Source organism: Excalfactoria chinensis, chromosome 8 (assembly GCF_039878825.1).
Source record: "Excalfactoria chinensis isolate bCotChi1 chromosome 8, bCotChi1.hap2, whole genome shotgun sequence".
In the NCBI taxonomy this organism is placed as follows: Eukaryota; Metazoa; Chordata; class Aves; order Galliformes; family Phasianidae; genus Excalfactoria; species Excalfactoria chinensis.
Genome location: NC_092832.1, coordinates 22367469 through 22390312, shown reverse-complemented (window position 1 = coordinate 22390312; position 22844 = coordinate 22367469). Strand labels below are relative to the sequence as shown.

At 49.4% G+C, this 22844-nt stretch overlaps 2 protein-coding genes across 5 annotated transcripts in view; one reads left to right on the top strand and one right to left on the bottom strand.

The window, feature by feature from the left end:
- Positions 1-668: 668 nt before the first annotated feature.
- CDKN2C (cyclin dependent kinase inhibitor 2C) lies at positions 669-7107 on the bottom strand. 3 transcript variants are annotated; one of them, XM_072343124.1, is made up of 3 exons: positions 6513-7107; positions 6012-6152; positions 669-2517 (listed from the first exon to the last, which is right to left on the bottom strand). In XM_072343124.1, the coding sequence occupies exons 2-3, from the start codon at positions 6138-6140 to the stop codon at positions 2143-2145; spliced, it is 504 nt and encodes a 167-aa protein (XP_072199225.1). In that variant the 5' UTR covers positions 6141-6152; positions 6513-7107; the 3' UTR covers positions 669-2142. The 3 variants fall into 3 exon arrangements, with proteins under 3 accessions (XP_072199225.1, XP_072199226.1, XP_072199224.1); XM_072343125.1 differs by lacking the exon at positions 6012-6152; XM_072343123.1 differs by lacking the exon at positions 6513-7107 and having other exon boundaries at positions 6012-6502.
- A 2827-nt stretch (positions 7108-9934) lies between these two features.
- Positions 9935-22844, top strand: part of FAF1 (Fas associated factor 1) — a 133239-nt gene continuing 120329 nt past the window's right edge. The window contains exon 1 of one of the 2 annotated variants that reach the window (XM_072343401.1): positions 9935-10345. In XM_072343401.1, coding sequence (XP_072199502.1) covers positions 10301-10345 — 45 coding nt within the window. In that variant the 5' untranslated portion in view covers positions 9935-10300. The remainder of the gene's footprint in view (positions 10346-22844) is intronic. The other variant, XM_072343400.1, reaches the window with a different exon arrangement.

Sequence of the window (22844 nt, the reverse complement as noted above, 5' to 3'; positions counted from 1 at the left end):
CCATCGCTCCGCACCGCACTCGCTGCGGTTGTGATGTGCGCTGCTCCTGGGCTGCTCCTGCCCGAGAGATGTCCTTGTCTCGTGGTCTCTGCCTCAATAAAAGCTTTGCAAAAAAGATTTCGTTCCATCTGGCTGTTTGCATCCGCTGCTGAACGTTATTGTCCACGTTGTCACCAACAGGATCTGTAAAATGGGACATTCTGCTGCTGTCAGAGAGCGAGGACAGGGTCGCAAAAGACGCTTCTTGAACCGCGTCCGAGCTCAGAACCCTTTGGGGCAGAAGGACCCCCACTGAGGAGCACCGCAGCACATAGGGGAGCCCCCACTCCGGTTCCCCGGAGAGTTTCCAGCATCCATTTCCCTCCCGATGCCAAGGGCGGGGGAAGAGGCGTCAGTGTACCACACCGCTGCCGAGAAATAGGCTCTGCGGACGGGAGAGCCGCGCACCGCGCTGCGGAGCATCCCGCGGGCACCGGGAGGGCGGGGCGGGAGGTGCGGGCAGAGAGCGGACGGAGCGCCGCTGGGACGGGGGGGTCTTTGGGCTGCTCTCTCTGGGGAGAGCAGAGGCGGTGAGCGGCCCCGGGGTGCTGCCACCCCCTGCGGGTGGGAAGGGGTCCGCGGCCCCTCGGGAATAGATGTGCCACAGAACCGCGCGAGGCGTTGCGGTGCACAGAGGTTTTTAATCAGAGAACGCAGAACACAGTGGTTGTGAGAGTACAGCGACGGGACGGACAGGTCCAGGAGATTATTGATACTGGAAAACAGTGGTAGATCATTTTGCGGGACCGTGTACATAAGTTTTGGGGGTTTGTTTGTTTGTTTGTTTGTTATAAAGAAAGAAAACGTAAAGCAATGTACACCCCTTGTCTTTTAGGTGCTACTTTGCAGCCAGTCTTTCCTTTCACACTGATGTGAGCCTTCCCATCCTGTGCCATCGACAGTCCGACTCCGCAGCGCAGAGCACGCCGAGGTTCCCGTCCGCCGCCCCTCCCGCTGCTCCCCGCCTTACGGGGGGTTCGGCCGTAGGACCCTAACGGCTGTTCTGGAAGGGAAACAGTCCAGGGATTACAGTGCTCGTTAGGGGCAGGCATTAAGATAACCTCACGAGTACCTCAAGTGTCGCTTCCTACATTCCACTGCATCCAGATCTACCTGTAAGATACAGCCGTCACCATCCTTTGGGCTGTGGCTTTTCTTTTCTTTTTTTCTTCCCCAAACCAAACAAAGCGGGCGGTGCGAAGCGATCGTTTCTAAAGAGCATCGCAGCAGCACTCGGCTCAGGCAGGGACAGGAGGAGCTGTAGGATTGCAGCCCACCCCCCCCCTTCCGTATTCCTACCTCTGCCCAGGGTTATGTGCTCTTTGGGAACTGGAGAATAATGCACTTTGCTGCTCGAAGTGCCCAGCTGAGCTCTTGAGCTCTTCAAAACCTCTAGCCAAAAGAAAAGAAAAAAAGAAGAAAAAAAAAAAGAAAAGCCACTTCTGTTGTTTCTGGTAACTACACTCAAAGGCTGCTCGGTGAAAGTTTAAATACACAAAGGGGAAAAGTGTCATCTACATTTAGAAAGCGAGCGACCTACTCTTAAGAGCTCCTGTTAGTGTCAGACTGAGGTTGCTGCCCGAAGCGGCCCTCCCGGGCCCGGTGCCCCCACAGGCCGGGCCGCTCCCGGTCCCCGCCCGACCCCAACACGCGTCAGGCTGAGCCGAGGCTGGGGGGGAGGAGATGAGGGGGGGGAAGGATCCCCGCGGGCTGTTTCCTTCCCCCGGCGCGGAAAGGGGTCATTAAGCGGTGGATACGCAGCGTTGGGGTTAATGGCTGAGTAATGCACGGGGATGCACTGCAGAGCGTGGTGCTGGAAGCCCGGTGCGAGCGGCGGCGTGGGCACGGCGGAGTGAGGAGTGCTGTGAGCGGCGGCGGTAGCAACGTGCCGCCACCGTGCATTGAAATAATTTTCCTTAGCTAAAACCCCACTTCTACAACTTGTTGAACTCACACTATCCGCTATTCCAAAAATATAACAACAACAACAAAAAGAAAAAAAATATATAGAAGTAGGGTTGAACCAAACGTTATTAAAAAGGGGGAAAAAAGAAAATAATCAAAGATTGAGGCTGGGAGCCGCAAGGTCCGAGGAGGCCCGGTTCAGTCGGCGTCGGCCGCGGGCGGAGGGCCGCCCTCCATCAGCCGCACCACGGCGCTGCGCCGGTACAGCCGGGCCACGTCCAGCGCCGTGTCGCCGCGGCGGTTCTGGTGCGCCACGCGGCTCGGGGTGCGCCGCAGCAGGAACTCCACCACCCGCACGTGGCCCTCCTGAGCCGCCAGGTGCAACGGCAGGTTGCCTTCCGCGTCCTCGATGTTCACGTCGGCGTGGAACTCCAGCAGGGTCTGCAAAGTGTCCAGGAAACCCGCTCTGGCTACGTCGTGAATGACGGCGAAGCCGGTACTGTCCTTCAGGTTGGGGTTCGCGCCGCTCATCAGCAGTCTGCGGGCGATCTCGGGGTTGCCGAGCTTCATCACCTGCGGGACGGAGTGAGACGTGTAAGCGCCCGCGGGGCTCCGCGCCGCCCCAGCCCTCAGCCCACAGCTCCGAGCCCGACCGCGGGCGGAGCAGCCCCGCGCGCGGCTCTAAGCGCCCGACGGTACGTCTAATTTCAAGCTTTCCTCGCTGACCTCGGCGGCGTTAGGGGAGGTTTGGTGGCTCGGTGCTGACAGCTTTGTCTCAGAGATTAACGCCTGCAGCGGGCGCGACCTTCTCCCCGAGGAGTTATCTCGGCTCCTCACTGCAGAGACCCGCAGCCCGGCCCGCTCCCGTGCGCACCGAGACACCTCTGCACCACCGCTCGGTGCCGCTCAGCGCCGGCTGTGGGTCTCCGAGGAACAGAGACTGTACCTCAGCGATAGAAAATGCGCGATGTGCTTTGATAAGCCCTCAGGTGTTTGCATTGTCTGCGCATTATCATAAAGCAAATATTTGTGCCGTGCCATAGTTCTGGCTGCTAAGAAAAATAAATGCTCCAAGGAACTGTTCTCCCCAGTGCTGGAGTCTCAGAGAAGTCCAAAGGAGCGGTGCGAGGTGCCGCACATTTCCTTCCCAAACCAACAAATGATTCTATGGTTCTGGATTCCATGATCCTATCAGGATTCTATCATTTTACCATAAACAACCCACGGCCACGTTCTGCTGTTACACACATCCCTATTTCAGAACCAACCGTTGGGTCAGGGAGAAATACAGAAAGAAATAAAGAAATAAATCGAATGCCTCTTTACATTTTCTCGGTTGCATCATAAAATCATTCGAAATTAGAATGCAATTAATTTTTTTCCCCCCTATTTGGGACGTAACGGCCTGCACCGATTCCCATCAAATTCCCCTCTATTTTTTTCCTTCTTGTTTTGTTTTCTCAGAGCCTGCCCAGACTGCACACGGCCGGACACCCCGCAGCCCAGCGCAGCGCTGCTCTGCCTTTGCCATCAGCCGCACAGCGAGTGGCAAAGCCGAGTAAAATGCCCTCCTGTATTTCCTTAGAACTGATCTGAAAACCTCGCGAATAATTAATGAATAATAAAAAAGAATCAGCAGCATAAATGAATGTTACAGAGCGATGGATGGGAAATAATTGAGCAGAACTTACACAAGCATTTGCCCCAAAAGTCTCTTAGAGGAAAAAAAAAAATAAAATTGCATTGGGCTTTTTAAGATCATTAAAAAATAATAATAAAGTTGTTCTAATGATTCCTCTAATTAATAAACCTCACTTCTTCCCCGATGCTGTGAGGGCAGAGTGGGTGCAGGGAGCAGAGGCTCGGGGCAGCACAGCTCTGAGCACACTGCTCTTTCACTTCTGAGCAGGAGTGGGAGGGAAAATAGGAGCAGTGCGAGCCCTCCTTTGTGTTGGGAAAATTATGGGGATGTCTTAGGGAGTATTTTTGGAGGGCTCGGGGGGCATTTTCTGTGGATTTATAAAGTGTATTTGGTTGAAGTGGGAGTTAATAGGCTCGAGGAAGGCAGGCTCGGGAGGTGAGGCTGCATTGCCACATGCGGGGGGGAGAAAATACTAACAGAGGGGATGGAGACGGGGGGGGGGGAGATGCACAGCTCCATTCTGCCCGGCTCCTGTAAGGAGCGGCAAGAGCCCGTAGCTGTGGCAGGGAGGATCGGGGCAGGACGGGCACTGAGGCCTGCAGAGAGCACCTCGTCTGAAACTAAAAGCAGAGAGGAAGAGAAGCCGAGCAGCTGCTGAATCAAACAAAAATTCAGGGGCATACATATATATCCACAAATACTAATATTTAGGCAGCCTCTCCCTTTTTACTGAGAGGTTATTGGGAAAATATTGAGAAATTATCGAGGGATTATTTCAAGACTGTCTGCATTTGGGAGGCTGCATTGACAGAGCTGTTCCGAGGGCAGCCAGGCACCCGCAGCCCACTTCGGGCGGTACAGTACAGAAAGCAGCAGCCCGGACCCTCCTGCCCTGCCCCGGGCCGTGCCGCTCCGCTCCGGGAGGACCGACGGTCACAGCGCGGAGCGGGGCCGGGGAGCGGCCGCTGTGTCCCTGTGCGAAGCGGCCCCAAGGAGGGCACGGGCAGCTCTCAGTAAATACATCGCCGCTCTGCAAATCGCTTTTCAGCCCTCGTCCCGAGGATGAAGCCCCGAGCTGCAAGTTTCATTCTCCCTGACAGCCTTTTTGCTCCAAGTGTCCGATTTCTATCCTTTCGCTCTCTTAAAAGTTGCCCCCGAGTGCCCTCACGGTCACCCGGCACCCGATTTGGGTGAGAACAGCCTCCAAAAAAAAAACTCCTATAGCCCTCGGTGCCCGGTGATGTGCCCCCCAGGGCCAGCCCTGCTTCTCAGCGAGAGGTGCTCATTTTCGAAATGCAGCACGTCGATGTCAAGTCGGGGGAGGGGGGGGGGGGGGGGGAAAGAAAGAAAGAAATCAAATAAAAAAAGGAGAAGAAAAAAAAGCTGTAAATATCTCGAGTTCATCCGCAAGCATTCTGCTTTTTACAGACTACATTTCAGAAATGATTCTCGTGGTTTCGGGGAGGGGGGGAGAAGAGTTAACAAACGATTTTTCTAACGTGTGAAATTAATAAGCCCCGGAGCTCTGCTTCCACGTCCCTCCGTTTCACCTTCGGCACTAATAACCACACAGTTTCTCCTCAGCTACAGACCGTTCCTTTCGCTATCCCGTACGGATTCGACCCTTTTCGCTATCATTATCTGATATTATAAAAAGCAAAATCTTTCGTCAGCCGCAACAGTTCGCAGTTGGATGAGCTCCAAATGCTGCCTGCGCGGCTCCACTCTGAAAAAAAGAGGACACGGCACCCCACGGACGGTCAGAAATGAAAGAGCCGAACCCCCGCCCCGCCACCGAGCCGAGAAAGGGCAATTTTCATCCCTAATGATGAATGGAGCGGCGGTGGCGGGGCTCGGGGTGCCGCTCCGCGGCTCTGAGAGCGCATCGAAGGTGCTCGGTGCCGTGCAGCCTCCGAACGAGAAAGGTCATTCGGCACAAACAGCGCATAAAGGAAAAGTACCATCGCGGCAGAGCCCAGCACCCGGACAAGGCACATTTTAAGAGGGAAAGTTGGGGGGGGGGAAGGGGAGGGGGATGGGGGAAAGAACCGAGAACTGCAGCTCCAAACCGTAGCACATCGGTGTTTACAGACCTGCCCTGAGCCCTGCTCACCTACGATGATTTCTTTTCGTCTCCTCTACTTCGTTCTCTGCCTCCTCCCCTCCGAGTTCCCAAATCGCACCCAACTCTCAGCCCGTCCGCCACCGAGGGTGACCCCCGGCTGAACCACTGCTTCTGAGCACTTCTATTTCAAGTACGTCATTTTAGGGAGCTGGAGCCACTAAAGTTATAAAATATGGCATCCAACTCGTTGAAAAAGCCCTCGCATTTCTCCACCAGCCTGCTCAAAGCGTTGTCTTTTTTGGCAACCCGGGTCACGTAGGTAGCAGTGATGAAATATTTTCTCCCTCTCTGGATACCAACCTGCAGCGCAGTCCTCCCAAATCCATTTTGTGCATTGACGTTTACATTCTTTTGCAACAAATTAGTGAGTTGCACTAGGTCCCCCTTGGCAGCCGCGGACGCCAGCTCGTTCCCAGAAGGCTCGGCCATTCTTTAGGGTGACTGACGATCAGAAAAAGATGAGATTTTTTTTTTAACCAGGCATGGCATCGGAGACTGACAGAAGGATTGGGATGGTTAATCTTCTGGAGTAGACCTTGTAGTAAATACTCGTAAAAAAACTCCTTGCCAAGAGCCCGCCCCTAACTCACACGTGATTATTCAGCAAAACTGCAGCTCCGCTTGAAAGAAGATTTCTTTGCTTCCACATAGAGAGGAACTCATATTAAAGCCTTTGGCCGGTTGCGAGGGGAAATACATTAAGAGCTATGCGATATATGATATATGTTACACGTAACATATATACACGTACGTATACCGGAGACTCACTCAGACCTGAGATCCTGGAAGAGGACAACCCACCCTGCTCACAGTCGGCATCTGAGCCTCAGCAGCCGCAAGCTCCGAGGCAAAGTCTTCACTATCGGGGTCCGCCCGCCGCATGCCCCCGCTCCGGGGCCGGGCAGAAGGCGCGGAGCGAGACGCGCCCGGATCTCGCTGCCTCCCTCGGCGCTCTCTCTGCCGCCGGCGGCCTCACTCCCGCGGCCTCTCCGCGGCTCCGCGATCCGGGCCGGCGGGGGCCGCCCTGGGCGGCGGCGGCCGCGGGGCATCCAGCGGGACGGCGGGGCGGCGGGCGGCGGCCCGGCGGGGCGGGCTCATGCCGTATCCGCGGGGAGCCGAGGCCCCCGCCGCTCTCGGTTGCCGCCGCCGCCGCGTCTGCGGGGTCGCCGTCCGGGCCGGGGACGGAGGAGCCGCGGGTGCAGCGCCCGGCCCGGGGTGCCGCCGCCGATGACAGCCGCGCTGCGCCGCTCCGTCCGCTCGGCAGAACGCTGCACTTGCCGCTCCGCAGAACGCTGCCTCCTCCCGCGGCTCCGCGCTCTCCCTTTTTTAAGCGCAAACAATCGCTACTTCTGTTTCCTACGGACACGAAGCCGGTTTCTCGCTCGCTCTCTCTCTCTCTTCCAACCCCCCCTCCTTTTTTTTTTTTTTTTTTTTTTTTTTTTTTTTAACCTCATCAGCTTTTTTTGAAAAGAAAAAAAATTTGAGCGCTTTTTGAGTTGAAACACCCGCCCACATTTTAACGGCAGAGATTTAAGGAGGCGCGGCGGAGTTGCGGCTCGGCCGGGCAGGAAGGCCTGCAGCGCCCGCCCCGCCCCTACGGCCCCGCCGCTCCCCGCGCAGCGCCGCCGCGGCCATCGCGGGGCCGGGAGGGAGAGAGGGAGGGGAAAGGGAAAGGGGAGGAAGGGGGGGGGGGAAAGGTGTTTTTTCGGCTGTTTGAGCTCCGTAGCCGCCGTGCCCCGCGGCTGAGGGCACCTGCCCCGGGAAGCGGCCCGGGGAGGAGCTGTCCCGGAGCTGCGGGAGGCGGTGAGCCGAGGCAGCTGTTCGACTATCCGCTGTTGGCGATGGATCCGAAAGTGCCATTTTGAGGGGAACGGGCACCGAGAAGACGCGAGGGGTTCCCTCTTCCCGCAGAAGGGCCGCGGAGCAGCGGAGGCGCGGCGTGGAGATGGCAGCGCCCTTCTGACAGCGGCACTCCGTCGCCCTACGCCGCTCTCGTTGCTTTAAGTTTCAAGAAGCCTCGGGAGGCCGAATCGCTCCCAAAAGAGCCCCGCGGGAGGTAAGGAAGCAACGCCGCCGTGGCTGCCCGTGGCGGGGTCTGTCGGCACCCCGCCCGCCTCTTCTCACCGCGGAGACGTTTGGCACCGGGGAGCTGCCCGCACCGCGGCACCCAGGCGGGGACAGCCTGCACCGAGGGCCCAGGACGCACAGCCGGCTCCTCCAAAACGAGCCGGAGTCGGCCCCGCGGTGACGGGAGGGCACACGGCCATCGCTGCCCTCCTCCCTTACAGCCCGGCTGCGCGGTTTTCCTGCTGAGATCCCCCAGCCGACCCTCGTTCGTGAGCACAGCAAGGCGAACGGTAGTGAGGTGAGCACGCCTGAAGCAGGAAAACGCAGCGCTCGGGCTGTCGGCTGTCCCCAGCCACGAAACGAGGGGAAAAGAAAGCATGTTTAAGGGCCTTAGTGTGACAGTTCTGTCAGGAGCAATAGTGCAGGCAGTATTGTTAACAGAATTTCCCCCAGAGATAACTCTAGAGACACACGTGTATATCTTTGACACCCGTGTATTCAAGTCCAGTCGTTTTTCTGCACGAAAATGAAATAATACAGCACTTGGAATTTGGTGTCAGGCGGCCTCAATAAGACCAATTTCGCGACAAATCGGTGTCCCAGATCTCCGGGTTTGGCGGTGTGCTCTATGCAGATGTTCTGCACGACCGGACTCGGGGCCTTGCAGCAGTCCCCCACGACTTGCTTTGTTTTCCAGCTACAAAGCGAGTCCCTGCCTTCTGCCAACCACGGCACACAGCAGAAGTCATGTTCCCGGCCCTGCAGCCGTGGCGGTGCTGCCCGGGGGCACCTCGGAGCGCGGAGCTGCGAGAGCAGAAAGCTTCGCTGTGACTGTCGCCTGAGCTTCCCTTGCCGGGGCACGTCGGGCCGCTCACCTCTCCTTCACATTCTGGATCAAATCCTTCCCCGTCTTGATCCGGCGAAGATAGCGTTATTTATAATAACCCTGTGATAGACGTGAACACGGCGTGACTTTATCTTGACAGCACACCTCGAACACGAATCGGTGCCAGGAATGAGCTGGCTCCGGTCCAGTTTCCAAACCTTGCCTTTCAGACCTCGTTACAGTTACTCTCTAGTAATGCGTGGGTGGATTCGTTTGTAGCTCAGCCCGGGCTGCCACGGGCACCGCACCAACCCACCATCCCGTACCGCCTGTGAGCTGGTCGGAGCGCGGCGTGCGGGGTAATAAGAGACCTCTCGGGAAGCCTCGCCACCTTAAACTAAAGCAGGTAAAATGCAACATCCAGCTCTTCTGACCCTCTGCCTCTCTATCTCGAGTGCTGGTTTAGTACGGCTTGAATCCACCTCGATGCTCCGCATGGTTTTGCAGACACCGAGGAGCACCGGACGTGTCCCGAAGGTGCCCAGCAGCGCTCCCGGAGCGGCTCGGAGCTGCTCCCGTGCGGACGGGCAGCGCTGGAGGTGCGCACACAGCCCTGCCCTGCCCGGGGTCCCCTCGCTCTCCCCCACGCAGACGGATTCCGCCGGGACCCTCGGCCGTTCTCCTTCCCCGGCGGCTGGCCCTGCTATTTGCCACCGTGCAGAGTCCGAACACCCGTTGGGTAGCGGCTCTCGCCGACGCGAATAGAAAAAAAAAGCAATAAAGGATTTTGTTTCCTACAGCTGGGGAAGGAGCTCGGTTCCGAGATGACGGGACGGGCTGTCACCGCGAGCAGGGCGCTCAGCCCGCCCGTGACCCGAGGGACGGCGGGCACGGCGATGGCTGACCGCAGCGTGCGTGTGTGACGGGGGGCTGTGAGGGCAGCGGGCTGCGAGGGCAGGCGGGAAAACCGGGACTCGGCCGCGCTACGCCGTGCAGCCCCTCTCACGGCGCCGGGGTGAGCGCGGGCCGCCGGCGTGACGTTGGACGCCCGCTGTTATTTCTCGCCAGGCACGGCCGGCGGGCCCCGCCGCCCGTTAGGCCGCTCCCCGGGCCGCGGGGCCGCCCATTGCCTCCTCGGCAGGCCTCGGGGCGGGGGGCGGCCCTGAGGAGTCGGCTGCCCCCTGGAGCCCCGCGGCGAGGCGGGGCGCCCCTCAGAGCGGGCCTAGGCGCGGGGCGGGGCGGGCTCACGCTCCCTCTCAGGCGCGCTGGGCGGGAAGGCGGCGCGGGCTCGGCGCGCGCTCCCCTCCTTCGTCGGGAGCGCGCGGTCAGTGCCGGAGAGGCGCCGCCCCCCCCCGCTCCCTCCTCCTTCGCTCCGCGAGCGCTTGACAGGAGGCGGTCACGTGGCGGCCGCAAAGCGCCTCTTTGCGACCTCGATGACAGGCAAAATGTGCGACAGGCGCTGTGCGGGCGGGGAGGGAGCGGCGCTGCCTCCTCCTCCTTCTCGGGCCGGCCGCTGAGCTCAGGCAGCGCTGCTCGGCTCCGGCTCCCGTCCGACCCGCCGCCTCCCGGCCCTCCTTCTCCTCCTCCTCCTCCTCTCCGTCCGGGCCCGGCCCGCCGTCTCCATGAGCCCGTAGTTCCCGCCAGCACAGCTCGCGCTACGCGGGGCGAAGCGGAGCCGGGGCCGCCGCCGGCCGCCATGGCGTCCAACATGGACAGAGAGATGATCCTGGCCGACTTCCAGGTAAACGGCGGCTCGCGGGGCCGGGGGCTCGCTCTGCTTTCTCTGTCTGCCCGTTTCGGTGCCGCCGGGGTTCTGCGGGAGGATCTCGAGCCTCTCTCCGCCGCAGCCGCTCCTTCGTTCTTTTCCCGTCACAACACGTGCCTTCGGCTCTCGGGGGGCGCCGACGCCACGTTCCCCCTGAACTCGGGGAGCGTCGCATCGTGCCCCGAAAGCTTTCTGCTCCGCCTCGCTTCCCCGGCCCGCGCGGGGCAGGCACGGCGGGGCGGCTCGGGCGGAGGCCGTGCCCAGCAGTGGGTGCCGGCCCGGCTGTGCCCTCACGGCAGCACCGGCTCCGCGTGTTGTAATGACGGAAGGACTCTCTCCTCCCCGCTCCGTACAACAACGTGTCTGTGCAGGATGAATATGCCCTTGCAGCTCGTTGCCTCCTCTCCTGCCAGCAGAAAGAGGTAACGCTTAATTTTGAGCTCTCGAATGTTTTTACTGGAATCAAGTCCTCCCCTACGTGCGGTGGTCAGCATTTATTGTGAGGCCTGGTCAGTCTCTTCTGTGTACAGCTTCCTCATGCTGCTTGTTTGCCTTATTTCTACTTCCAAGAACAAGTACACAAACAGGTGGGTGATGCCGAGTTCGTAATGGTGGGGAGAGCCTGCAGAGAGCAGCTGGTAGGGATATCAGATCACGTTTAAATGTCTCCTTAATATTTGCTTTTCGATTAACCTTCTTTTTTTAAGCTTTGTCCATTTGCAGTGCCTGATTTTGCCTGGATATACTCTTGGATTGAGTTGTAAACCTGCTCTGTGTATGTACCGTGCCTTAAAAGAGCTTCTCTCTCAGCTGCCAGCTGTATTCCATTAAAAAAAAAAAAAAAAAGGAAGGGCAAACCTCCTCCCTTCCCTCCCTGCGTGTTTAACAAGAATGTTTCCTTGGAATTGGAGGTGGTGTGACCATATTGTACATTACATAATTCCTCTTTTGCAAAAGTTATCTGATCTCTTCTTGATGTAACATGCAGAGTTTCCAGTTGATAACAAAGAAGTGTTTTCGCTTGTACATGAATATGTTGCACCTGCCTTTATTTGAATGTCTTTATAATTATTTAGTTTGTTGCACTTGGAGTTACTGTTGTGTATGTAAGGAGCAATGTCTCCATTTTAAGGATGGGATTTCATAGCTTTTTCAGTACCAATACATTACACAGAAGGAGACTAGGGCTCTGATTCTGCATTGGTGCCAATGGAGACAGGCTTTATGAAGCCCCCCATGTTACTAGCTAAAAAGCTTTATGTTCTGAGTGCAAGACAATGATTCAGTTAGTCACAGGTAAATCTAATAAGACAGGACTCTTTTTTTTTCCTGTCTACTTTCCATATTTTTAGTGGCAGTGCTATTTTGCAATTCTGCAGTAGTTTTCTGCTTGGGTTTTGAAACCAGCTACTAAAGGTATAAGAGCAACTGCACTGTTTGTTTCTGCAAAGACAAGTAAGTATTGTTGCAAACTTGTGGAGCAGCAGGAATTGGTTGTACAGAATGAGGGTGATGTAGTTTGCACCCAGGAAATACTCACTGCTTAATAACGCTTCCTTAAATGAATAGAATAAGGAAACTTCCTTTTAATGTACTTGTTTATTTCTGCCGTCAACTTTATTTTTTCTGTTATGCTTTTTTATTGAATCCTCAAACTTCCATCTGATTCTGAAATGTTGAACTGTCCATTGTTGGGCAATGCTAATCGTTCTTAGGCCTAATATATCTCTTAGCTGTCAAACATGGTGGAGGATTTTGGGTATTTTGAGTACACGATGGGATTTACAACTCATTCACTAAGACTTTAAAATGGAAACTAAAACGTTATGTAAAAAGCAATTATCGTGATTGTCATTTATTTCTCTGTATTTTTGCATTAATAAATGTATTTCTCAGAGTCATTTTGATGTTTCTATATTTGTGTGGGATGTCTTGAAGAATGATGTACATATGGGCATTTTAAAAGCAATTCTTTATAGTTGAGCTATTTTTTTGCTGAGTGAAACTGGGAGGGAAACTTTATCAACACTTTACACTCAGCTTTCCCAAGTTTCTTTTAAGAAGAATAGAGCATTGGTCTTGGAACTCTTAATGACTTGAAGGGTTTTCCATCTCTCCCCCTTACCTCCTTATTGTTCATTTATTTTTAGGTAAGTCATAATCATGCTAATGTTTGATGCTTTTGGCAGCATTCATGGGCTTATTTTGTACCTTTCAGAATCATCAGGGATTTTTGCCATTAGTTTAAACAATGGTAGGATGTTATATTGCATTTGTTTCTTTATTCTACCTGGGGCTTTTATATATAAGTATGTACATTGAGTAATTGTATAAAAGATCAATTGCAAGATAAAGCTAAATGACCCACTGGATATATTTCTTAACACATCTCAAAGCAATTGAAGGCTGTTCTGTGTGATTTGTATTTGTTTTCTCTTCTTCTGCTGTTTTTTTTTTAACGAGTTGACTTTATGCTACCCGTGGAGTACTAAGTGTGTGTGTGCCGGTAGGTTGTATAAGCAACCCACCTGGCTTTTTCCTGTTAGATCCTCACTTAGGAAAGCTTATACCAAAGCCGGTTTTGTGCACAGTCAGTCCATTTTCAGTGGAAGGTTATGAAGTTTGTGGGAGTTAAACCCACAGACAACTCTTAGCTCTCTTCCTAAATGCAGTTCAGTATTTCTCCACAAAGCGTCATTGGCATATAGAAAAAAATCCACAGGAGAAAAAATAACCAAACCCATCGAGTTATTTGAAAAGGTGAATTGGTAAGAGTGATGCAGCAGCATAGGGTCAGATTCTATTACAAACAAGGGAATATAATTTCTACCAATTTTTGTTACCGTGTTCTATTTATTGTGTTTAACCAGGGGCAATCCCCAGGCAGTCACTTGATTATAGTCACTTGACTCATATTAATGACCTCAGCAGGTAGGAGTTTGAAGAGAGTTGCTCTTGCAATGTATTTGCTCACTTTTCACTGCAAAGAACAAACAAATAGCAACTCCATTTGCAGCTGTGAACTTAATCACAACTGTTATTTGTGCTGACCTTAATTAAATTAGCATAGTTAATGAAAAACTGTCTTTGGGTATTGGTAGAAGGGTCAGATATGGACATTTACCTACACTTGTACTTAAGGATGGGTGCTGAAGTTAACAAAAATATCTTTTTGCCAGCGTAAATCATGTTCACGCATGGGACTGTTTTGGCCATTCAATGTGGTTATCCTCACAGTAATTCCTAAGTGTAGAGTGGGCTGGAGGCTTGGAGCATGGTGGGAGCTGCCAGCTCTTGGATGTCCAAGAGCAAGAATATCCAGCACACAAAGCTTCTATTGGAATTTTTTTCTTGGAATTCACATTTCTCATTGACCAAGTAAATTAGTTCAAGGTTTGATCTGGGTGGGAAGACTTTGGAGTGGAATAATAAGACTCAAAAATCCTTACTTTCCTTGAGACAGCAGCTATCTAAATAGTTTGTTTCTTCTGTGAAACAGTCATGTGGTTTGTTTTTTTTTTTTTTGTTGGTTTTTCTTTCCAAAATTGACTTAAAAAGAAAAGTGCTGTGCAGTGGAGTGCTTTGGTATGATTCACATACTCATGTATAAAACATACTGACTTTTCTTCTGAGCTTCCCCTTTGCATCAGTCTTTTTCTCAAGAAAGAGATTTGTGGGAGGAGCAAAGAGGGCTTGAGGAAGAAGAATATAATTGCCAGAAAGGTTGAGAAAGCGTGCTAGATAATCCATGTTTTAAGTTATAAAATAGATCATTACATTGATCTATAGTATCTCGGCCTAGGAGTCTTTATATTGAAGTTTTAACCATGGTTCAAGTGACTCTTTTCATTCTGGAATGGTAAAACTGAAGAAACTACAGAGTCACCTTCAATTGGAAGTCAACACTGCTGCTAAGTATCTGTCAAGATTTGCTTCCAAAGGTATTGGGGTTTTTTGGTGACTGTGGGAAACATCAGTTTGCTTCAGCCCTGTTTAAGCTTATCTCTGTTACGTATGTAATTTTTACTTTCTGACAGTCAATGTGCAAAATTTGTGTGTATTTTTCTTTGCTACTGGAGTTTTGCTTTCTTCTGTGTGTACTGTTGTGTTGGCTTAGGTCAGCTTTTGTCACCTTTTAGTTTATGCCTGTCTGAAAAGTTGATGGGTGGAAAAGGTAGGAAGATACAGGAACCGCTTCAAGTTAGTGCATGTGGTTCTTGCTCTGCACTTATTCTGGGGTCTGGAAAGAGTGTCCCATCCATTGTTTGTAAGGGGAGTTTATCCACCTGGGAGTTTTGAGCCTGTAGCAAAGTTGCTGTTCATATAATTGATTGCTAAAAGAAAAGGTGCTGGTGTTTGGTCATGAAGACACTGGATCAGAAAGGACTGTTGCTGATTCCTGTGAAAGCTTTCTGTGGCATGTTTGGCAATTCACTTAGAACATGGCCCTCAGTAAAAGACAGTTGCTGAAGAGTCATCCAGTCAGTGATTAAATCTTTGGAAATTGTTCTTAAACTTATTCTTAAAGTTCTTGGAGGCCTGCATTTTCACTGGGAGGGCTACCATGGCATCTCAGTGTCTATGTTCAGATCTGTCTGAGTTCAGAAAAAAACAACCCTCACAATCTTGCTTACACCAAAGCCAACAGGATTCATTCCTTTGTGTGACACCTGAAGATCTTTAGCAGCAGCCACTCCCAGAGCTGAACTGAGCTCTGCAGCTCCCCACAGCTGGAAGGAAATGCAGCCCTGTGCAGGTTAGAAATTAAGGTTTGGGAGAGGCAGGTTTGTTTCCTCTTTCCCTCTGACTAAGTGTCTTCAGCTAACAGTGGCTTTGTCATGTCTTGTAATTTTGTGCATTACACAGTCAGTAGCAGCACTAGAACTGGTAGCTGGATCTCTTGGTTTGCAGTGCATTTGGCTTTGTTTGCTGTAAGTGGCCTTAGGGGTCAAGACATGATGGAAGTATGCTGCATGCGTAGTGTATTGTAGTTTGGTTAATTTGGTTGTCATTGTCTGCTGCCAAGGCTATTGCTTACATTTAGTTGTTCTGTATGTATTTCTGAAGAACTGACAGTTTAATTTCTTTAGATAACTCCTAGATTCCCTCGTGACACCAAAGCTCATACGCAGCAGAACAAAGCTGGTTTGACTTCCTCATCTCCCATGGCCTTTAAACAGGAGATGAAGTGGATTGCGGAGTTGCAGAATAAGGAATTTTTGTAAGAATTATGTCCATTTTATAACATGGCAACTTGAGCATTTTCACTGATAGCTCTGCATGGAGAGGCCTGCTATGCTCTTACATAAGGACAGGTATTAGAAATACAGTCTGACATTTATGGAGAGGGAAGAGGATACTATGATTTGTGTATGTCACAGCCTAGCTATAAGAACCTGAATAATTTACTATTGGAGCACCAAATCATTTTTAGAAAGAGGTTTATGCAGTTCTTTTCATTCGGTTACCTTGGAAAGAGTCTTCACATCACAGTAATCACATCACTTTTTCCATTGGCCCGTTCATATTGGTATTTGTGTTCTTAGGTCACTGAAACTGATTGAGAGGTGGTAGCTATGGGATTCTTTTTCAAGTTCCATGACAACTAGTAGTAGCCATGACCTGAAAGTTATTGTATCTATTCACAGAGGCTGGGTATGTGTTTTCTTTGTAAGAAAAGAGGATATTTATTTGGTAAATAAAAAGTAAAGTGTGTGACTTATGTTTCTTGGTGCATGAGTATCATTTACAGTAAACAGATTTACTGAGTTGATACTTTTGAGTAGAAGGAGGTGCAGAAAAGAAGAGGATGAAGATGTGAGTTGCTACAATTCCTGGGAATTTCCCATCCTAAAAGTATCACAGTTCAGAAAGTCTGAGATGTTTCCCAACTCTATTTGGGCAGTTGTCATATTTCACTTAGCACTGCATGCCTTGTTTCAGACTGCATAGCAATTCTTTTTGGATAGAATGTGTTTTTGTAGTGAGTAGATATGTTTGTGCATTACACGGTCAGTAGCAGCAGTGCTGGAACTGGTACTTGGGCCTCTTGGTTTGCAATGCAATTGCTTTTGTTTGCTGTAAGTGGCCTTAAGGATAAGAGATGGGATGAAAGCATATTGCATGCTTAGTGTATTTTGGTGGGGCAGCCACTTAGCAGTTAAAAGGAAGGACTCACCTAAAAGAACTAGAAGAAGCCTAGGTAAACACCCAGCCTCTGACTTGTCCCTCATCATTTGGATGAAAGGAAATTACATGCTTAGTGGCTTGATTGATACCTGCTAATTAAGCTCATTTTTTTAGAATTTACTGGATAATATGCAGTTGTTAAAAACAAGTTGAAGAGAAAACCAAGGTCCTAATGTATGGATTGGATGTTATTTGGTCTGTCAGAGCAGTCCTGTGGTGATCCTCTGAGTTTAACTGGCTGAGCAGGTCTTTGTTCTGTGGAAGTAGTTATGCTTTCTGAATTTCTTAAGGCTTTTTGAAACCAGAGCAGAATAGATTAGTCCCTCAGAGCTATTTTACATAGGTTTCATGTTCTACCTATTGCAGGAAACAATTTGTAGAGACAGGAGTTCTGGATCTGAGTCATCTCTATTATTTTTTTTTTTAAAGGTCAGGTTATTTGTGTGGGCAAATACCAAAGGTGCTGTATCAGCTCAGACTGAAGACCCAGCTGCATGTCTCATCTGCAAGCAGTGGCTGGTGGCAAATCCTTAGGAAAGAGCAGTAAGAAATAGTAGTTGAATGGATTTTCCTGTTCCTGCAAGTCAGCATTTTGAGAGTGTAATGATAAAGTTTTGTAGGAGAATTTTGGAAATAGCGTCAATTTGGTACAGCTTTGAGTTCTTAGGAGATCTCTGAGTAGTTTTGTGGTATGTAGGTTTACCTTATAGAAGTTGTGTTCACTTTTACTCAGTATGCACTAACATACATACAATATGCTCACCCTATTCTGCAGGTTTCACTGGAGTTTCTACTATCTCTCGTTATACAGAAGTCAAAGTTGCCCAAACAGGAGAAATCTTAACCCTCTATGGTTTCTCTCCAAAGTTCCCTTAACATTTTGGAGACTGTGGTCTGATCCTGGCTGTGTCTACTGATGCTTCAGAATAAGAGTTCTCTGTAAAGGGAAACTTTGTTATGGGATGAGCTTTAAGTTTGTCTGTAGTGAAAATGAGCACACGCAATTCATTTAGCTTTTCCATTATGACCTTGCCTTCCATTAGTGCTTCTTTGGTATCTTCTTTGATCCTTCTGACCTGTTGTCTATCTTCCTTGTCTTGATGCTTTTAAAAGCTCACATGCACTGTTTGCTCAGTATAAATGCTCATCAAGTGTCATTGAATGTTAGTGGGTGCCACTTATTCTGTATGGAGGAATTAAATATCATCATCATAGTATCATAGTATTTTGCGAGTTGGAAGGGACCTTAGAGATCATCGAGTCCAACTCCCGGGATTCGAGCCCTCTAGTGTAGCAGAGCGGCATGATGCACCTTATATATATATATATATGTATATATATATATATATATGCTTCCATGTTGGCTGCCATTCTGTCAGGCTGCCTCTCTGCTGTCATCTGTCACATACAACAGCATGTATTGGGATATGATGGGAAAGTTCAACTTCTACTGCCATCCCACTAACGTCTGCTTCTGACACCATGGACCAATGCAATAAAACAAGTAGCATTACTTTCGGAGCAGTGCTTGTGTACTCTGAGAGCAACGCTGATTCAGGAAATTTTGGTGTTTTTACTTTCACTGAGATGCTTTTGCAGATTAAGGAACCACAGGAAAAAACTGTGATAATCTGAACTAAAGCATTTTGAAGTTGGATAGGAGTTGTAGTGAGAAAAGGACACCTCCAGCTTTCAGAAAAGGTAGATGGGGTTAGTAGTCCAGACTACTAATTAATGGTTGCTTGTTTTTGGTTTGGCATGGTTTTTAATTCAGCTTGAGCACTGCACTTTGTATGTAATGCAGGGAAGATGTGGCTAAAATGCTCAAGTGTTAGAATGTGGCTTGTGAAACTGGGGTTTGTGTCTTGGCTCAGCTGATGAACTTCCTTGTGTTGTGCCTCCATGGCTTTCTGGAAGCAGAATTTGCTACAGATTCTGCTGGAATCCATTTGAATATGGTTAATGTGGTTCCAAGCTAGCTGGTTCTGCTTAGAAGTGGTTGGAGCTTCACACTACTAGCTCAGACTTTGTACCCTGCTTGCTTTGTTCAGAAGGCCTGCAGTCATCTCAGTGTGGGCAAAGTTCACTTTTGTTTGCCTGGTAACTAATAGGTAGAAAGTCTTGTGTGACCTTCAGAAATACCACTTTTGTTACCCTCTGTTCCTTCTGTAGAAGGGAGACAATGTTTTCTCACTTTACGTAACCTGGTGCTCAAGCAGTATGAACGGTTGGGGCGGGAATTGAAAGCATTGGGCAAAACTCAAGCATGGCGCATGCGCCCAGACCTTTTCTAGACTTCTGATGCTGGTAAGTGTATTAGCTTTGTGAAGAGAACAGCTGGTGAATCTGCTTCATTTTTACCAGATATTTTACCAGATATACAAGTTATGTAAAAACAGAGAAGTTTTCTTACCTGTTAATTTAAATGCTTGCAGTAGATCCTTTCAGTTTGTGGATGTTTTTTAAAACGTTCCTCTAGACTAGAAAGAAGTAAAAGTTAATTTAATAACCACAGGTGACTCATAGTAAGAACAGCCTCGTTGCATCAGTATGGTTGGGTAGTTGCAGGGTTGAAGTGATACTCAGGGACTGGTGTCTTGTCGTATCACTAGTTACACGGGAGAACAGCAAGAGGGAATGGCCTCCATTGTGCCAGGGGACATTCAGTTTGGATATTAGGAAAAATTTAGTCTCTGAAAGGGTGGTCAGGTGCTGGAACTGTCTGTGCAGGGAGGTGGTTGAGTCACAGTCCGTGGAGGTGTTCAGGAAATGTCTGGATGTTGTACTGAGGGACATGGTTTAGTGAGGAAACACTGATGATAGCTGGACAGTTGGAGTGGATGATCACAGAGGTCTTTTCCTGCCTTGGTGGTTCTGTGATGCAGTTTGTGTGGGTCTGGGAGGCTGGTGGGGCTCTGGGTAAGAGATGCCCAGGTACTCAAAAATCCCAGTTGTGAGGGTCTGTATGTGGAACGTAGGAATGCTTACAAAGGGAAATAAGGATTCTTCCAATAGAAGTAGTTGCTATGTGGTGGGACAGGACCAAGGGGAGTGCTTCTTCCCCTCTGCTCAGTACTAGGGAGAACACTGCTGTGTGGCAGTGCTCACAGTTAGACACATCCCCTGTCATGACCAGAGAGCCACCTGGGTGGAGAGAAGGCTGGAGCTTGTTTTGTAAAAGGACAGAAGGAGCTGGTTGTGCATGGGAAGAAATAGCTGAGGGGGGTCTAGCTGCTCTTCCATCTCTACAGCAGGCAATAGACAGTATAGAATCCAATATCTGTTGGAGTGACAGAGTGAAAGGATGAGAGGCAGGGGTTACAGGTTGCATCAGGGGATGTTATAGCTAAATATAAGGGGAAAAAATCCTTCAAATGATGGTAGTCAAGCACTGGAGCAAGCTGTCCAGGGTGGCTGTAGACTCTGAAGACAGAGATATATTAAACCTGACAGGAAGCTCAAGTGTGTCTGTGAACTGACCTGTCTGGTTATGATTGAAGGAGTTGGTAAAGCAGCAAGCTGAATTTTGGTTTTATTGGAGGGTAAAGTACATGAGGAGACAGAAAAGAAGGATATTGCTGTTATTTCTGATGCTATTAAGAGCAGCTCTGAGGTTTTCTTAGCTGCCACCCTTGAGAATTCTGCCATTCTTTCTAGCAGATCTGTGGCCTGTGCCTGAAGAGAGTCTTTCTTATTGCTAGTCTCTTATCTTGTAAAGAGTAAGTTACTGAAAGGACAGTGAATTGATCTTAACAGTGTTTGTTCTTTGCCAGTGGTTTTGATTTCTCTTTAGAAGCTCATATGTCTTCATAAAATAGAAAGAGCTCCAGCTGCATTGCTGAATCCAATAATAATAATAAAAAATTGTTGGATACTTTTAAAAGTAATAATTTCCTAGGGTGCTATCTGTGCAGCCATCAGTTAGGCCGCCTTCCTGGTGTTTTGTAGTTCTCAAAGGATTAAATCCTCCCAGATGATATCACCTGTTGAAAGTTGTGGTGCCTTAATGGAGTTATTTTCCCAGGTATTGCAGTTTTGGGTATGTATTAAGAAGATGGGTTGAGCTATAGCTGCAGTGAAATGCTGATGGCTGAAAGCTTTTCTCCCCTTTTCATCCAGCACAGGATGAGTCTGCATCAGTTGTTTCAGTATCTGAGGAGTAGGCATTGGACTGAATGATGGTAGCTTGGTCTTACTCTGAGACAGATGGACGTAATGTTAGTGAGAGGAAAAAAATCTGTAGTTGACAACTGGTGTGAGTGTCCTGCTGATCCATTGTCTTGAGTTAACTGTTCTGAGTGCTTGGAGCTAGGGCTCCAATGTAATCCTTCTTGCTGTATGGACCTGCATTTGTGTCTGCCCTAGGTTATTGCAGGAAGCTCAGCTGAAGATGCTGACTGCAGAGTGCATGTGGAGGTTCGTCAGGCATACTGTGAGCTTTCTTTTTTTCTTCACAAGTGACTTTTACAGGAGAGAGAGCAGTGCATGATGTAGCTCTCTGCCATCTGTCCATCTGATTTTAATGGGTGTGAACCCCCTGTGTGAAGTGTTTAAGAGAATCGCCTAGATTGGGTTAGTGCAGAAGTAGTCCCTGCATGGGGAGAACATAGTGACTGCTGCTAGTCCAAGCAAATAAGGAGTTGTTCAACAGATCATTGAGAGAGGCAGACATCAGAGTCATTCTGATTACTGGCTGTTAGGCTGGTACTTGGTTTTCTAGGTACTTCTGACTGTTGTGTTGTTTCTTGATGAGAAGGAGAGGCCACAGGTGAGTAGGGATTGCAAGTTCTGCCTTGCTGCCAAATACCATTTGCTCCTAGCTTCTGTGCAGCAACTGCCACCAGCTATCTATCAGAGCTGCAGTAGCCTAACTCTGTATTTGAGCCAGCAACAGCTGTTTGCTGCTCTCCCAGCTTCTGCAGAAGTAACAGCCCGGCTCTCTGTGTTGGGAGCAACAGTTGTCTCTTCCAGCTTTGCTGTGTAACAACTGCCTGGATCTCTGTAGCAGGTGCAGGAGGAGCATTTTCAGCAGCAGCTGCTGCCAGATGGGGAAGTCAGCTGTTTTCCTGTGATGTGGAGGTAGGCTAAAGCCTTGACTGGTGAGGTGGGGTGGGGGTGTCACAGAGGTTCTCAAAACCCAGATGCAGCTGTTAGGGCTGCCAAGGTCAGACCACCCTGCAAGGAATTAGAAGAGTGAGTCTACTGCCATGTATTACAGCTTTCTGTAAGCACCTCCTGGGTTTGTCTTGGATGCCTGGAACTGTCTTCCTTTCAGTTGAATTATCTCCTTGGTGATTATTTTTCCCCATTTAACTGATTCAGATTACTTTCCCAATTAAAGAAAGATAGGCCTCCTGATGGATAGCTCTGAAACTTCGCATGGCTAAGCTCTCCATCAGTAACTAAGGTGATGGTTAAGCTGTAAAGCTATGTGAAAAATGTTTGGAGGAGAGCTGAGGAACTTTACTGTATGCAAATCTAAATGTGGCTGATAGAAACACCTGGTCTGGAGCAGCAAGGTGCTGAGAGAGTTATTTAACATTCGGTAGTTTTATCTTCAGAATCTGTTCTTGTGTGTTCAGTAAAATACAGCAGTTTATTCATTTTCACATTCATTTTCCTCTTGTGTGGTCTGAAAAACCCAGGAGAAGACTGCTTGGTCTCTGCTATAGCTGCTATGAAGGGCAAAAATGCTATTCTAGATTTAGAGGAAATCCAGAGAAGTGAAGGCACTCTCCCTAACATTTTCTTTCCCTTCGTCCTTTGGTTAAGTTCTTGGATTTCTTTTTGATGTATAAATGTTTGCGAACCAGTAAATGTGGAAGGTTTTACCTTTACTGTGGTCATTTGTTTAAGGTTTAGATTTTACTTGGAGGATGTGCTTGTTGTTGCTTAGATTTAATACTTCGCTGGCAGGAATTTTCTTCTGAGATGTTTAATGCCTTCTATTAAGCAGGTCTCTCACAAAAATAAATCTGAATAAAAATCAGTTAATCTCTGAATTAAAGTGAAAAAATTCTCATCATACTTCTAGCTGCTTAATAATAAAGATATGCTTTTGCTTTTCAGAGTTTGTTTACTTTGCAGTGGCTTGAATTTTTTTCCTGTTTCTGTTAGAATTCAACTTTTTTTCCCCCCCCCACTCAATTTAGTTTGATTTTTATTTTTGCTTGGGTAGAATGAGAGGCATAAAAATGAGTAAAAGTCATGCTTTATGTGTTGTAAAGAAGTTAGCTCTGTGATTCTTAGTCTGGCTTCCTAAAGAAGTAATGCATATGAAGTCATG